The following is a 17,535-nucleotide window of genomic DNA, read 5'->3' as shown; positions in this document are numbered from 1 at the left end:
TCTGCTCGACTAACTCGACGGTCAACATGTGTGGATCCAAATCATCACCGGCTGAAACCAGTAATTGAGGCTGAAGGAAATCTGTGAGCGTGTGAGTCTCTGTGAGTGTGTATGTGTGTGCATATGATGTCATCCATGCATGCAATAAATAATGACTCGCTGTGCACTGTGCCGCCTAATGGACACAGCATCGTGTGTAACGCCGTGTGCGGAGACAACAATGGGATCTGATTTTGTCGCCCTGCCAGACCGGAAACTCATCGGCGCAAATCGCAAAACTGATTAGGGGTGTTTAAGTAATCCCCCTTTTATCATCATCATAGGGTTTATGGCACAAAATTTGTTTTTTACTCGCAGATAGATGTTTTCTCCTGTTCTGCTATTCAGTTGCTCCCCCCCCTTGTTTGCGTGTGAAGGGTAACATATTCACTAATCTTTCACTGAAATATATGTTGCTTCTGCGTGATAACATGCACCTCAGAACAAAATATCAAAATGTTTACAAATATATCAAACACCTGTTCATAAATAGATTTGAACAAGGAAACACACAAGAAACTTCCATTTCTAACAACAACAACAACAAAACTATGCATGTCTGATGCATCTCTTCACGGGGGAGAGTTTGCAGTGAAACTATAATTTACTGGGTATTGCCTTTTAATTCAGATACTGCTTTTAAATGGCTTCCACATGCACCTGCAAATGCACGTACAAGTGTATTAATGACCGTACACAAAGCTTAAATGAGTAAGCTTTCCTGATTTTGTTAATTAGATCACATCATTAAGTCTCGCTTTGAAACAGCACCTAACAAATGAGGTACTCAACAAGAGATAGAAAATTTAGACAATTGATCTACTGTTATTGGAACAAAATCTGAACTCATTTCCTTTTCTTTGGACGGAATTGCCCCGTTGCAAATTGATTGATGCCATGCAGTCAAACGCCCAGAAAATTTCCCGCTATGCTGATTCAGTTCTTCTTTCTTTTTACCCCTACTGATTGATGTACAAGTATGAGTATCATGCAGAGAACTATTCATCTGCCCGCATTTAATGTTCTCTCGAGACAAGGATATATCATTCAACACTCCTACCACTGCTTGGAGTGACAGATTGAATTGATAGAAATCATTATAAATAACAGTAGTAATAACATTTTGATTATTCTTAAAAGCAATGATGAGGATACTTAATACACTCCTCTTAATCACGACAGAATTGACATTGCCAGAACTGAATCAAAATTTGATAAATAAGACTTAAAACAGACTACTATAAAACATATCAGCAAGACAATCAAAGCTAAGATGCAAACCAAATTGATAAATTTCTTTCTTAATGAAACAAAAATATTTCTTGCGTCTTCTTCTTCTGTTCTGTTTAGGTAGTGTGAAGATTACTGACAATATTTATGTACAAGTATATGAAGAGTTCGACTGCAAAATGAGTTAACTCCATTCTTGCTAATTTGAGCTTTTTGTGATTTAAGTTGCTAACATACAAATAAAATAGTAAGAAAATGTGTGATTTTTTAATCATAACTTCAAGACTATTCCTCGTTAAAAGGTGAGGCATTACGAGAAAAGCTTTACTTTTTCACTCTATGATGGATTAACTTTAAAATGTTTGAAAATTGCGCCAAATCCATCATGCAATCAAATTCTTCATGTGTGTGTGTGTGTGTATATATATACATGTTTTTATATAATAATATATATATAGGTATATATATATATACATACATACATACATACATACATAAGTTCAAGTGTGTGTGTGTGTGTGAGTGTGTGTGTGTGTGTGTCTTCAAGATGTGCTAAATACATTATTTCATATATCATATCAGATTATCCCTCATAGAGACAGAAGAAAAACAACCCTGATTGTATTAGCCAGGACTTGAACCAGGGACCTCACAATCAGGACTGAGGAGTCTGTAGACTTTAAACCAGTGAGCCTCCACAAACAATGAAATGAAATAAAAATCAAGTCACATAGTACTTCTCTCTCACCTTGCTGACCCCTGACCCCTTCTCCACAGCCGTGCTGGCAGCCGAAGGCCCTGAAGACTTGGATCAGCGTCTGCATGACCAGGTTGTGGACCGTCATGTCCTCCATGCTCTTCGTGGCCGTGTCCGTGTCCGCGTCCTTCTGACCTGTCTTAACCTACGAGAGTCGACATGGCAGAACAAGCATTTTTTTTTTTCTGTCTCTTTCTTTATCTCTATCTATTCAAAATCCATCATAACTGGAGATTTTTTTGTTTCATTTTTGCAGGTTCAATTTATTTTCTGGGTTACTAAGGGCAAATAGGCCCCTCACCCTTGCCGCACTACATTCTACATGGTACACTACCAAGATGGATGTGCGGCACTTCAGTAAGTTCAATAAGTTCAGTAAGTTCAATGATCGTTAAAAAAAAGCTCCATTTAAAGTACCTGTATGTTCATTGTATCAGAAAAAAAAAAATGTGATATTGGAAGCAGAATACGAATTGAATTGAATTGAATTGAATTGAATTGAATCTAATCTAATTTAATCTAATTTAAATATACATAAAGTTGCATGTGATGAATCCTTCTCAGAAATGACGTACAGCATGTAATCCTCAAGATGCAGTAAATACCAGAAGTCAGAGAATCATAAGAAAGAAGATATGCAGCAGAGATATATAAAAAAAAACCAAAATGCAGCTACCGTAAACACAGAAATATGAGCACCATTATTCTTTTCACTTTGCTTAACAAAAAAAAAATGAAATTCATCTTGTCTTGAATTCTCTGACAATTTGCTTTTGACTAGACAAGCAAAATTAAAGGCCAGCCATTTGCATTTCCTCATTTTACCTTCCTTCACCGTTCTACACTGACAACTCCATTCCTTTATTGATAAATTCTAGTACAGTACTACTTTCAGTGTATATATTCTATTAAGTGATATATAGGGATAGTTTGAAGGCTAGTTGCAAGGATTGTTGAGTTAGTTCCTTGTAATGCAAAACCATTTATTTACAACACAGCAAAAGTTTCAAACAGCAGTTGGTATTCTATATCAAAGCAAGAACAAGCTGACTTTCATCAAATTTAGTCCAGTTGATCTATCTAAAACTTATTAGAATTGATTAATATCAAATTGCGTTCAGTTAATCTCCATTAAGCTTAAATGCCAACTGCTTAAATTGTGTTACTCACATCTAATCAAATGTTAGCACCTTGAGCAAGGCACGGGAATGATTAGCTAGAGCAGCATAGTGGCTTCGTTCATTACTTTTCTTTCGACTGTGTCTTAGAATTGCCACCTCGTTAGATACAGACGTTATCATCTTATTATAGCAGTTTAAGGAAGTGTGCACGGGGATTATCATAGGTGCAACTTGTATGGCTTGAGTCATACAAAGATTGTTAGTGATTCCTTGATGTCCTGTTGCTTGGCAGGAACTAACTTCAGCTTTCTTTAAATCCCTTTTTTTTTTGTCCATTACAGAGTAATTTTCCATCAACATTATTTCTGGATTTTTCTCCATGCTACCATAGATGATGCAACTGGAGAACTGCAGTAATATTTGAGAAACAAGGGGAAAAAAAGTTTGAAACACTTGAATCCCTATTAGATACTGGATGAATACGGTTACATATTATTGAGTCCTCATTACATGTGTTTGAAAATAAGATGAATGTGAGTGCTCACAGAACAAATTATATTGAGTATTTTGCATTTCATAACAGTCAACTCATTTGCAGTGTACAGAGTTTGCCATTAACTAAATTTCATTTGATTTTTGAAAGGGAACCAATGCATTCTTGTTATGCCTACATTTCCAAAGTTTCTTCAAAATACTGAAGAGTATGATACATGAGCATTTCAAGCCGTCCCCACTACATTTTGCCCTGCATGCATGTGAGTATATCCCTTGTATACAAACACAGACAGTCTCCCTGTAAGGGTTGAGGTACACACACACACACACACACACTACACACATTTTGCTCGAACAGCTACTGCACGAACCCTCTCCCCATCTGCACGGCTGCATTCGTTTGTGACGCCATACCTTACCCCTTGTTGCATCTCTGATCCAAACGAATAGTGGAGACATTTTGCTCTCTCTTTTTTTTTTTCAAAGGGCCCCCAGCAAAGAGACGCCGGTGCCATACAGTAATAACACTCTAGTGGTGAAACAGGAAGATCTATACAGAAGGTGAAGCAGTTTTGGTGTGCGAACACCTACATACTACAGAGACGGAGGAGGAAAAACAAAAAATTCTACTCTTTAGCACAAGTAGAGGTTGTCGGTGCATAAAAACAGAAGCCATACATCGGTATATGCCTATGAGTAGGAGACTACTGAAGGAACTTTTTAAAACGAGGGATAGAAAAGACATTCGGGAAACAATTTACATAAAGGTCTTCAACAGTATTTGACAGGTTGTGGTTGGGCGTTTAATCTCACTATATAGCCATTCCAAAAAACCTACAGGCAGAAATCTCTTTTCAACCACTGTCAAACATGGGCCACAAAAAGTATCTGAACACTTAATGCCTATGAATTCAAGCACAAAGCTAATTTCATTTCGAAATTTTGGCAACATCGTCTGAAAACAACGACAAAGAAACGGGTCTATCAACAATTACAGCAATATATTGAGAGAGGAAGTTCATTGGTTGTCTTTGCACTAATGAGCAGTATTCGGTTTGGCTTGGCATGAGTGGGATTAAACACTTCACCGATATTGAAAGGACGGAACAATCCGCACGCATTTTGTAGTTACGCTTGCACCAAGCTGAGGAGACGCATGACAGGCATGCAGAATAAAAGAGCATGTGATTTGTCTTTATCAGTGGCAAGAAACTTTATTAGATGGGGCCTCACATGTGCTGCAAAATGCACTGATCAGAAAAGCATAGCACTGTCATCAAGGAAATTCAAAATTTAGAGTATATCTATATACTGTATAGTATACATTATGCAGTTTCACAGAAGATATTAGTCAAGGAAATAAAAAACAGAAACGAAGAGAAATATACTTTTGTTTAAAAATTATAAATGCACAGATTTAGAATCATGATGCCAAACACAAGCCATTCCTGCACATCAAACCCTTCTCATAGTTACGACATGGCTTTGAAAAAATATATATATATATAAATTTGGACATATGACGGGAATATCCAAGTGTGATCAATTGATAAGATTTTTGTGGGGATAATGTGAACACTTTAAGGGACATATTCACATCATTGTCAAGACATCATTACATTCTACATGTGTGTAATATAAATTTTGTGCCTAATTGACATAACAGTGGACATCAGGTGCAATCCCCCCCCCCCCCAAACAAAACCAAAAACATGATAAGGAGCAGGGAACGGATATTGGTACAATGTCTCACAAAATCAATGTTTCAAACACTTTGGGAGGGATATCTGGTACAAAAAAAAACAAAAAAAAAATCTGTTCATACATTTTGGATACTCAACAGGGGAACTTATCCAAGGGGGAAAAAAATATGAAAAAAAGAAATAAAAATGAGAACTTTTCAAGGGGCTTCATCTGTCCAAAAGGTCACCAGGGGGCCACATAGGAATAGCATTGGGGACATCTTTTGACAATATATAATCTAGAAAAAAAAAATAAACATATATATAAACAAGAAAAAAGTGCAGGACTATCTGGCATGAAAGCAAGACAAGAGTGACAGGTGACAAAGCACAAAAATAGGTATAAATATAATAAAAATCTAAAATTGCAGTTAATACAGGTTTCCTTGGTGAGATTGTGTCTTTGAAAGAAGGTCATTTGTTCTCTGTGTGTGTGTATATATGTATATATATATAAATATATGTATGAAATACATATACACACATATATATATGTACATTTATACATATAAAGTCACACATTTCTTCTTTTTTCAAAGGGGAAAGGGGTGGTGATTTCTGGCTCCACTTGGGTCATGCATGATACAGAATGCGTGTGAATCCTCCGACGTAATACCTTCTCTCCTTCTACCTTGATCACGGGAATCTTGGACTGCGGGCTCGACCTTTCACCTTTCTTGATGACGCTGAACTCGAGGAGGGTGTCGATGATGTTGAGGGCCACGTCGCACACCCGGGCACTGGTCTCCTTGGTGACGATCGTGTGGAGGGCCTTGACGATAACCGAGAAGTTGAGGTGTCCGTTCTCCTGTATGGTGCATTGAGAGAATGCACAGACATATAATCCATTCAAGACATTTTCTATCTATTGTTGCCAATCTCCAGTAGAGAGCACATACTTTTCACACAAAGGTAATGTCACCTACGACTAGTATCTGTCTGCAAGCAAATGAAAAGGTGCATTGCGGCAAAGGGAAAGTTCCAAATTCGCACAAAACTGCACCTCTCATCCGATTTCGTTAAGTCTCCAACAAGTGAAACAGTGCCAAAGCAAACATCGGATATGGAGAACGGCTAACTGCTTTCGCAATTTTGCCTTTTGTGAGATGGTATCAAAAGGAACATCACGTGGCTACACCTACTTGGGCACTTTCTATCCTCAATAACAAACATTTCTTGGTACCATGCAGCTTTATAAATGGGATTTGATGGTCCAAACATCATATCCCCTGTCATCAAGTTTGTTTGCAAGATAAGCTACGGCTATACAGGAAATGCTTAATAGAGACAGTTCTGATTGAAATGGGGAACATGACTGATCAAAGCTTTGCATGTGATGTCAATCATGTGAGAACTTTTCAATATGTGTATATCGATTTTATATCATACACTGTTGAATTAACAGAAACCCATGTTAGCTTACATAAAACAGTTTTATATTGTCCTTGAAATTACATTTCAACTTGCACACATACCTGAATGTAGTATGTTGAACCAGGTGCTTCTGCCACTTCTTGCTCTTCCTGTGTTGTGTAATTGACAAATGTATCTGACGCACTTCTCGGCAGCAGGGAAGCAGGAATATTCAAGGTAGTCCTCTGACCCACGCAATCGTTTCCCGGTGTCGGACAGTTCTCAGCTGGATTGAAAGGGTTCTTGGTGGTGTCCCTCGGTGGTGGAACGAGGAGAGCGCAAGTTTCAGTAGGCTCCTCTATCTCATGATCATCCTCGTAGGTAGGCAGATGGTCACTGTTTGTGGGATGATTTTCCTGTGGAGACATCATCTGCCAATCATGGACCTCCTCCTCCTGAATCACTGTCGCCTTGACAAGCCTGGGCTGCTCCCTTTTCGGTGGCGAGAGCTTTGGTGGAGAGGTGACTGGAGGAGGGGTGATGGGAGGCGGGCCTGTCAGCGGCAGGGGTGGTGGCTTGGCGCTGGGGGACAGTGGAAGTGGAGGAATTGTCAGCTTTGGCAGGGTCTTGACCTCCACCTCCGACTGGACCATAGTACCGTTTGAAAGTCTCTTGGGTGGCTCTATGATGGTCGCCATTGGTGCTTCCAGGTCACTGTTATTCCATTCTGGCACCTGCAAGACTTGGGCTTTGGCCCGGTGGATGGGAATGGTCTTCCTCTCCTGGATGCTCTTCGAATGAACTGCAGGAGCAGCACCGTGTCCGGCAGGAGTGGGTGGCACAGGTGACGAGGATGGAGATCCTGGAGTGACTGTGGTTACAAATCTCGGAGGTGGTGAACACGGCAGCTTTGTTGCGATGGACCTTGGCGTAGACAAGTGCACGGATGACTTGAGGGCTGGCTTTGGCAACGATTTATACACTGGCGTGGAAGATACAGAGGCTGCGGATGAAATCGAATTGTTCACAATCTTTGAGACAGTGACACACTCTGCTGCAGAAAACACCTGTGGAGCGGGATGGAGGAACTTGTTTGCAGTAGCCAGTTGAGGGAGAGGAGTGGGATACTGCTTTTCACTACCAGCTGTCAATCTGGTGGGTGAGATGGTCAGCGTCTGCCTTGCTGGAAGCTCTAAGGGCCTGGTGATGTCGAGTGAGGCAGCAGAGGCTGTCAGTGCAATGTTTGACTGGTGAGGTTCAATAAGGGAGTGCGTCAGCTCATGTTCATTCACATCACAATGAGGAGAATTATCCTGGTTCTGCTCACCAGCTTTGATCAAGGAGGGTAGGGTTTTCAACTGAATCACATCAATCTTAAACTTGAATGGCTCTAGTTTAGGAATGGCGAAGCCTGGGTTCTTCGCTTCCTCTTGGGACGGAATGAGTGGATTTGTGTCTGCTGTGTGCTCATCAAGCTTGCAGTCTATGCTGGAATTCACTCCTTTGGTTTCCTCAATTTCCTCCTGTATGAGCTTTGGTACCAGGGAGCTTCCCACCTTTGCTCTGCCAGAAACTCGCCCTGTCTTCCTAGGAAACTTGGCAGAGCGCACAGCATCTGATCCGCCTTTGCGCTCAATGCTGTTCCTCCTTTCAATTGAGCCCTTTCTCTCCACCAGATGGACCTTCTTGGGTGGAGCAAAACTGGATGGAGATTGATCCAGTTTAATCTTTTTAGGTGAGCCCGTGAATGCCTGTGCCTCTCTCTGCCGAACCTCGGCCATGCGAAAGGCACTGTCCAGCGATGTTCCCATGTATGAAGTCGGAACTGAAAATTTCTTTGGTGGCGGGCCAGGAGCCGGATTGAAGAGTGATACAGTGATTTGTGGGATGGGCGAGGAGTTGCTTCTCTGCCTCACCCGCTCTGCCGCGATGGTCTCATCTGATATCTGTCTGAGACGAGTTAAGATGTATGTCAGAGCCCAGTAGACACCATCCTCAGCCCAGTGTGGGCTAAACAGGCAACGCAAGACGGAAACATCAAACAGTGTTGCAGAGCAGACATCATTCAGTCGCTGAGGTAATCGCCTGACCGGTATCTCAGGAGGAGGAGAAGATGGCGGAGTAAACGCCGTATTTGAATGGTCATCATGATTTCTGACATCATCTTTGCTGTTGCTGCCCTCTCCCGACAATTCCAGTGTTTGAGGACGCACTTTCCGAATGGGAGGAGGGGAAAAGTCCACAGGTGCTGATCTAGGGGCCATCTTGGACGCATTAGGGTCGGAATCTTTCCGCTTCTGGACTGCCTTCAGGCCATCCTGGAGTTGGGCATAGTTGAATCCTGAAGACACCTTCAGGTTCCCACAGCTGCAGGCTTGGTTGCCTGTGACAGGAGTGTTGCACATCTCACAAATGATTTCCAAGCTCACTGAAGGAACATCTGCAGGAGTGCTCAACCTACTGACCTCTGATATGTCCGCCAGGGGTACAATAGGTCGGTGCTCCTCCTTTTCATCTTCCTCTTTCTCGGGCTCCTTCTCCTGGTCTTTCTTCTCTTCCTTCGGCTCGGGCTCCTCTTCTTTCTTCTCCTCCACCTCATCTATCTTGTTTTCTATCTTTGGCGCCACCTTGTTCATGACTGGACTCGTTTTCATCTGGTGATGCCGCCTCCCAACACGAATGATACGTCTTGGTTTGACCAAACCTGACATACTCGGTATGTCCGGCTGTTTGTGATCCCACAAGGCACGCCATAACTTTAGGCCACTCTCCAACCTAAACGTCAGATCAGACTCCTTGACACTGTAGACCAGAGGAGCAAACAGGTAGACAAAGAGTTGGAGCGTGGTCAGCGGATGTTCCAGGACCATGTGGCTAGAAGTGTCACTCTGGGAATCATCTGAGCTGTTCTCCTGGGCACATTCATCAGGGGCATCAAGGAGTACCCAATGGAGGGTGTACAGCAGCTTGGTCTCTGCCACGCCCAATTTGTCGGCATGACCCAGCTTGGCCCTGTTGTTGAGAAGAGCCGCGCAGCAGTGCATGAGGTGGGGCAGGGCCGCTTGGATCAGTTGCCATCGTGGGATGCTCCCAATAGCATCTGACAGGCTAGGTGACAGGCCATGGAGCTTGTTTTCCACCAAGACACGCTCAAATGACTGTGGGAAACAAAAGAATCAAGAGAAGTGTACATGTCACAAATTGCTATGCTGAATGGTTTTCACTCCTGCATGGAGAGGGGACACTGTAATGGAGGGTAAAATTTTAACTCAAATTCATGTCAACATAAAACATACTCATGCATGTCTTCTTTGCTGATGATTTTGATAGGAAATTTGTGTTATCCCTCAGGAGAACAAAGGGCTTGTTCTTTTTTTTTCATCATAGAATAATCTGTGCCCAATAAGCCATTATTCTTTCTTGTCCCAATGATTTACAGTTAACCCAGAGCAACATGTCAGACTGCATGTGGCAGAACCATCTCCGAACTATTCCGCTGAATCTAACAGCACTGTAAAATTTTACAGTATGACGTCACATCATGGCAGTTTGGGGATATGACATCTCAGCTAGATCCCCATCAAGTCTGGCAAATATCACATTCCCGAGATGTCTACCTTCTCTGGTATTAAAATATACACAGTGACACACTGTGGCATGAAACATTGACCCTGCACATGAAAATATTGCCCAATCCCTCACTGAACACAAATACTACTAAATTTCACTTTGTTACTCTCTTCCAAATCCATATTTGCAATATATACTACATGTATATTTGTGAAATATACAACATACACTGTATGCCATGTATACGGGAAAGTATAAAGGGATATTGTGTTCTTATACAATGTAGAACAATGACTACAAACTTGCGTGTGATAAACTGGATAGTGACTTTTGCTGTAGGGAAGAATATACAAAATATTCTAACATAAAGGTTTTAAAATGATATATCGAGTGAAAATACACTGCCCAGCTTTCAATAGCACTTCAAGCCATCCAGATGGAACATTTGACATGTACATGCAGGTTCACTCTCCTACCTGTCATCATCTACATATTGCTGATGAATAAGTACATGTATACTGTTTTGAGTGAAATACTGTAGAACGAGGAATGTTCACGTGCATTTTAATTTCGCGAATTTTGCGAGAGCCAAGATTCGCGAAATTAAAATGCACATGAAAGTTCTTGTCTACACTATATATGCATTAAATGTTAGAGGCAACTCGCAAAAATTTCATGCCGCGAAAAAGGCCATCGGCTCAATTCACGAAAATGTCATGCCGTGAAAATATTGTGTTTTACAGTAATGAATGTACCACTTTTTCTATAATTTAAAGACTCTCTAACAAACCACAAATGGCTAGACACCATTTCAATATGTACTTCAGATATCATGTAAGGCAATATAATCTATCAAAGTACCTATAATTTTCACTCTCCGATATTCCTTCTCATCCTTCAATTCCTTTTGCTGATTTGTAAGTTCCCTTTTAGCAAAAATTGCTCATTATGAAATGAATTACAGTCAATCATTGTCATGACAAAAAAAAAAGGGAAAAAATGGTAGCATCCAGTCAGTGCTGTTTCAGCAATCAAGCCAAAAAGGAATCAAAGAAGCACGGCTTGCAGCATTCTCGCTTATTAATTAGGTTGTCAAAATTACATGTGTCATCCATGACTGCTCAGACAGAGTGAATTAGATAGTTAGAGAATGAAAGCAAGAAAGGGGGGGGGGGGTGGAGATCCAACAGGAAAGGGAGGTGCAAACAACTTCATTATTCATAACTGTCAAACAAAGATTCGTGCCAGCTAGCGAGGAGAGAGAGAGAGAGAAGGAGAGATGCTAATGGATAGACAGATACAGAGGGAAGTGAGATATACATCACTTTTCATTATTACCACAACCAGAGCAATATGAAGAAACAGAGGGAGGATGGCATGATGTAAAGAGATAACAAAAGACAGGGGAAGCATATATACAGTCGCATCTTTGAAAGATTTATTGATACTCGTGTTCATACAGGACAAGATAGAATGACAGAGAAAGAGCATAGAGAAAGCAGGGAAGGTAAAGAGACAAAATCAAGTCCATCACCAAAATGTGTCATGCAAAATTTCTTTTTACCCTGAATGAATTTAAACAGGATGTTGCATTATGATTGAAACATTTATTTCCAGCATATTCTCATTACAAACTGCTTGAGAATTAGAGAGAACATCTGAAATGGTACAGTCACAGATAATGACATTATTATGGGTTGAGATGAAATCCTGTCACACAATTAAGGTCAATCATATGATGTCGTCTTTTTGAAATGTACGTGTACATGGCATGATTTTTATCAAGTGCAAAATGCACATCAGAAGATAAGCGATTGACAAGCAATTTCCATACAATGTATACTATCTGAAAAATATTCTGCACTAATGATTGTTACAAAATGTGATAGAGCCTGTATCATGACAGAAATTAGACTTTATAATTTCAGGAAACAAGGCATCCTCTTATGTATGCCTAGTGAATATTAAAGGTTAAAGTAATATGCTGCTATTTCAAGCAAGATCAAGATCAACTTCACATCACACCACACCACATTACACTATTCAATAAAACTAAAAGATAGAATTGATTTCCACACAATATTCAAGCACACATTGCCTGCAAAACCATTTGCTGGATATCTCACAAAGATCAATACTGAAATCATACAAGGCCGATTGCATCCCCTGAAACAAGACCTCATTAAGTATGCAAGGCAGTCAGGGAGATATCGAGCTAGACGTTATTTGCGCACCGCTGGAGACCTGATTGAAATGCCACGAACAAGGAATTCTCGGCATAATGTGCATTTCACCTCCACACACTTCTGCCCTCAGACCCCAGTGCTCCGTACACATTTATCCTTGTAGAAAGCCTGCCTACATGTTACCCCTTAAAGGGAGATATCAGCTTTACATCAATTTGCCTATACTCTTTCAAGGTCCACAAATCTAGAATTGTATTCCTCATGATGTAAAATGTAATAAGACAGTGGATGCTTTAAAAATCAAAAAGAAACCTCTTCAAGAGGTTGTAACTTGAAAAATAATCTGAAACTGGTATATTATGATGATTCTGTACAATAGTGCACTGATATGATTTTAGCAAGGTGGGGGTGTGTTTCTGGATCTAGGTGTCTTGCATTGAAAGTGTGCTGTGTGTGTTGGTATGGATGTGTGTGTGTTTGTGTGTGTCTGCTTAAATGTGTGGATTGTATTTCACAGAAAGAAAGAAAAAAAACCCACTGGGTTTATTTTTTTCATGGCTAACTTGACCAGGCTACATTGCCTGGTGTCAACGCCTTCGCTAAAAGATCTAAGTTTTGCCTTTTGCATTGTTGTATCAATGGTATCATACTGTTGTATACACTGTATTGTTGCCATATCTTTTTGTATGCATGTTTTACAAAGTGAAAATGAATGAATGAATGAACTATGGGACTCAAGTGGAGGGCAACAATCTTATTGATAAAATAATTTGCATCAGGGAAAGGCACATTTTCAGCTCTCTATCATTGCAAAAGATTTCTTTTTTATCATTTTTAAAAAGACGTTGAATTGGTATCTTTGGTAGACACATTCAATCACTTTATAATTTGCAGGCACAAAATTCATGCATGTCAGATTCATTGGCATATCTGCACTATCTCAATTAAAATCAACTAAAATGCTCATGAAAACTAATTTATGTCTTTTGAGTATCCCCTCCCAGTGTACAAGGGACAAGAACTAATTATTCTTTACCCTGTCATCTTAAAGGGATATGTCAGGCCACTCCCAAAGTAGAAAATGAACATCTACATGTATGTACTCATATATTACTAAATGATTCATTATATCTATTAAACTAATGTGACTGATTATGTAGAGAGAGAGGGGGAGGGATAGAGCATTGTGGGGAATACTGTACGAGCTGAAATTTTCTTGGTGGTTTTATTTTCGCGAATTTCGCAAATCGCCTTTGAACCGCAAAAATAACAATGCGCGAATAAGTAAGTTCACTTAGACCTTTGCAACCGCGAAATTAACAACATGCGAAAATGTCCTTCAAGTAGCAATTCGCGAAAATATCTGTACGCGAAAATTTCAGCTTGTACAGTAGCTATTTATGATTAGGAGCATGCAGTACATGTAGGTATCTTTCAATCTCATAGACATCCTAAGACAATAAAATACATTTTAACATTGACAAACTTTAATGTAATTTCAAGCAAGGGAAAAAAAACCCAACTAAACACTGAAGTATTAAAAGGAAATAGAAATACTAAGTAGAGATGCACCCAAAAGAAAATACTGGTCAATTTTGTTGTTAGTGATTTAGATTTCTGTTTCATTTAACAGTACCCCCCACCCACACACACACAAATACACACACTAACAGATAAATACATACTTGTATCTTCTGTAAATCACACCTGTACACATGCACACACACACACTCACACACACACACACACTCACACACACACACACACTCACACACACACACACACACACACACACACACATGAGCAATGATTTTAAAAATGATGATCAGTACAAATTTACTAATTATATTTCACACTCCTTACATGCTGTACACCCTATTGCTACATAGGCACAACTGCATGGATGGTGCAATTAACTCTTAAACTTCCAGCATGCAAAGATTTCAATCAAATCATAAAACGGAAATCTTCATCGGCACAGAGGGAGCAATACTGATACTACCGAGTATGTAGGCCTATTTCTGATGGGGAGGGCTACTGATTTAACCCAATCTGTTCTGCACACACTGTTGCTCCATTGGATGTTATTAGCATGTAATGTAAAAATTGCATCATTGGGATGCAAGGACTTAAACAAACGTATACATGCACAGACGCAAAGGAATCTTCCTCGTTGCTCTGGGGAGCAATACTTATTTGCATTGTGCTGCGGGCAGGAATTCTCGTCGCCACCAGCTTGTCACAGATCTCATAAACAGGACACTTGCTGTCTAATTGCTTTCCCGAAGCGAGCCAACACCCTGTGATGCCTGACAAATCAATTCAACGTCTAATGCGGTGAAATGACAGGGGAGTTTACGAAAGCCAAAGACACTCGATCGTGAGGGCATCTCACAGTGAATTCATGGGCCATGTAACCATGGGGGCCTGGGGGAGGAAAGGGGGTACAGCCTCCCCCCCCCCCCCCCAACACACACACACACACTTCTGCCCTACTGAAAAATTAACAATTCAACATATATGTGAAAAAATTAGAAAATTACAAATGCACTACATACATGTACACCAAACATTTTATGGGATTGATCCCAAGATTCCTTTCCCGTTAAGACCAGAAAGATACTAGATAGTAATCATCACCCCTCCCCTTTCCTTCCATTTAAAATGTTCCACTGGCCCTGCAAATGCTGTTGCCTTGATTCTCTTTACACTCAAGACATACATTGTATCAGAACATATGACATCTCATACCATACACATACGTACAATGATCGCCAGAATCCTTTTTAACCAGTAGATTGGCACGACTGAAATCTTCTTGGGTTATTATGCACTGTGATGTAAAAACAGACTTTCAATACAACATATAATATCCCCTGTCCCTGGGTTTGAACATTGTTTGTCATTATTTTACAGAAATATGTAGAAACAGGATTAATCATGATTCCATTTTTATAAGTCAAGCAGAATGCCCTTGAAAATTCACTAAATGAAATCTACACATTATCGATTCAGTCTGTCTATACAGATCACATCAGGCATACAATGTAAATGTACAGGTACATGTACATGTACAGTAGATCCCTTTGTATGTTTTTCTTTTCTTTGTTGGGGGATGGTTTCGAAATATCTTAGACTGAACTACATGTATTATTTCCACAAATAATCGGTCATTTCTCTTAAAACCTCACATAAGGAAAATTGAATTTATTTGCATTAACTGGTATTAATGGTAATCCCCTTATATACAACATATCAGCAAAAGCTGTTTCTCAGACTAAACACCTGCAATATTTCTTAGTTTTATTTTTGTTTTTCCTGTGAGTATCTGCTCAGAGTTCAGCCTCACTGCACTGTTTTGATTCTTATTATCAAAATGTATGCCCACTGGCTCTGCAATCTATTCAGTTTTCATTTTTACATGGCATATAAAAAGCAGACACACACTAACAAAACTTGTAATGCAAGAAGAAAGAGCCCACAGTCAGTTAAATATTAAATTGTCTACAGATGTGCACTTGAAGCTTTTGCATTCAAAATGTACCTCTCATAGCAGAATTGTGGAATAAACAGTAGATGATCATTCTACAAAATTTCAATTGAAATCTAAAGCTGATTTTATTTCAATAATGATATCATGCACCTGTAAATGCATAATGTGCAATTTCTGGTCATAGGACTGCATGCATTGAGCACAATACGTCATGAATTTAAACACTAATGATCAGTCTAACACCTCTCTCAACAAAATAATCACTCACTGAATAATGTGATCAAGTGCACAATAGAAATCGTCAAATCACCGCACATTGTTTGGAGCTCCGATCTGAATGATGGAAAAAGAGATGGGGGGGGGGGGGAGGTTGCTGAATCGATCAGCACGCAAATGCACTCATTTAGTCGAACGAGGGCTGAGTCGACATTGACGTCAGGGATGTATTATTTGGCCACAACGAGAGGTGGGCAATTTCTAAAAATACGTCCACCAGGTGAATTTGAACATCCAATGACATTTGCCATATCGGAGGAGCAAACAATGTCGTTTTTTTTTTGTTGAGTTCTTTTTTTCCACAAACACAGCATTCCAATGACTTACCCAGTGAATTCAATCACTGCAACAATATTCATACAGAATGAGATTAAAGGGACAGACTATGAACTTCTGAATATCCTTATCATTCAAAAGTCTCCTGTTGCATCACATACATGTAGCTTTCATTAGTGGTGCCAAATTTGAACTTGCTACACGAGGTCAATGTGGACATTAGTATTCAATTATAAATTAGTTTGCATACATGAAGCACAGTGTCAAAAATACTCTGTGCTGCTAATACATAAAAATCACAGAACTAGCGAGTCCATAAACTGAGCAAATGGGAAATTGTATCACTGCATGGAGCACGTTTATGTCCGTATATGACTTACAAAGTAAACTTACAATAAGTACATAAATTGCAAGGAATTATTCATGTCTCTTGATGGCACTGTGTTCCAAATAGACTTTCTACGTCAGATTTATGAAAAAAAAAGATGGCCTTAGAAAGTGCTTTGCAATCAATGAAACACAACTTAAAAATGATACCAATTTAGCATACCATAAACCAGGCTGTCATGTCCAGGAGCCCGCTTGTCTAAAGTATATAATGGCCATCTTAACTACAACTCACTGTCACACATCAGATATTAAGTTTTTCTCTGCCATTAAAATACAATGCAAGAGAACAAATGTCCTCTGTCCCATTTCAAAAACAAATTAATTTCAACAGATGTTTTTGAAATCTAACATATTACAGGGCAAGTCCAAGATAATGCGCGTGTTACGTATGGGACATTCAGAGACTTTTATGACATGAAAAATAGTGTTAATGGCCTTTGATCATATTGAACTTCATCATGGTGATTGATATCTAGGAGAAGTATAAACATGTAAAAAACTGAGAAAAAATACCTTGACAATTATATTCTAGAAGAGAAAATATGTGCCGTTACGTATGGGACCAGAAAACTTTTGTTTTTTTGAACATTTTTTTCAACCTAAAAAC

General features: G+C 39.7%; 1 protein-coding gene across 1 annotated transcript in view; it reads right to left on the bottom strand.

Annotated features, from left to right (window-relative positions):
* LOC139733788 (protein unc-80 homolog) overlaps positions 1-17,535 on the bottom strand; it is a 50,169-nt gene that overhangs the window by 23,424 nt on the left and 9,210 nt on the right. Inside the window, exons 3-5 of the mRNA XM_071644593.1 lie at positions 6,860-9,895; positions 6,001-6,192; positions 2,018-2,171 (exon numbers count right to left, since the gene is read on the bottom strand). Coding sequence (XP_071500694.1) covers positions 2,018-2,171; positions 6,001-6,192; positions 6,860-9,895 — 3,382 coding nt within the window. The remainder of the gene's footprint in view (positions 1-2,017; positions 2,172-6,000; positions 6,193-6,859; positions 9,896-17,535) is intronic.

Source organism: Diadema antillarum, unplaced genomic scaffold, assembly GCF_040938485.1.
Source record: "Diadema antillarum isolate AM-2024a unplaced genomic scaffold, OU_Dant_1.0 seq00000491_RagTag, whole genome shotgun sequence".
Taxonomy (NCBI): Eukaryota; Metazoa; Echinodermata; class Echinoidea; order Diadematoida; family Diadematidae; genus Diadema; species Diadema antillarum.
Note: the sequence above shows the minus strand (reverse complement) of the source record. Positions and strands in the feature narration are given on the sequence as shown.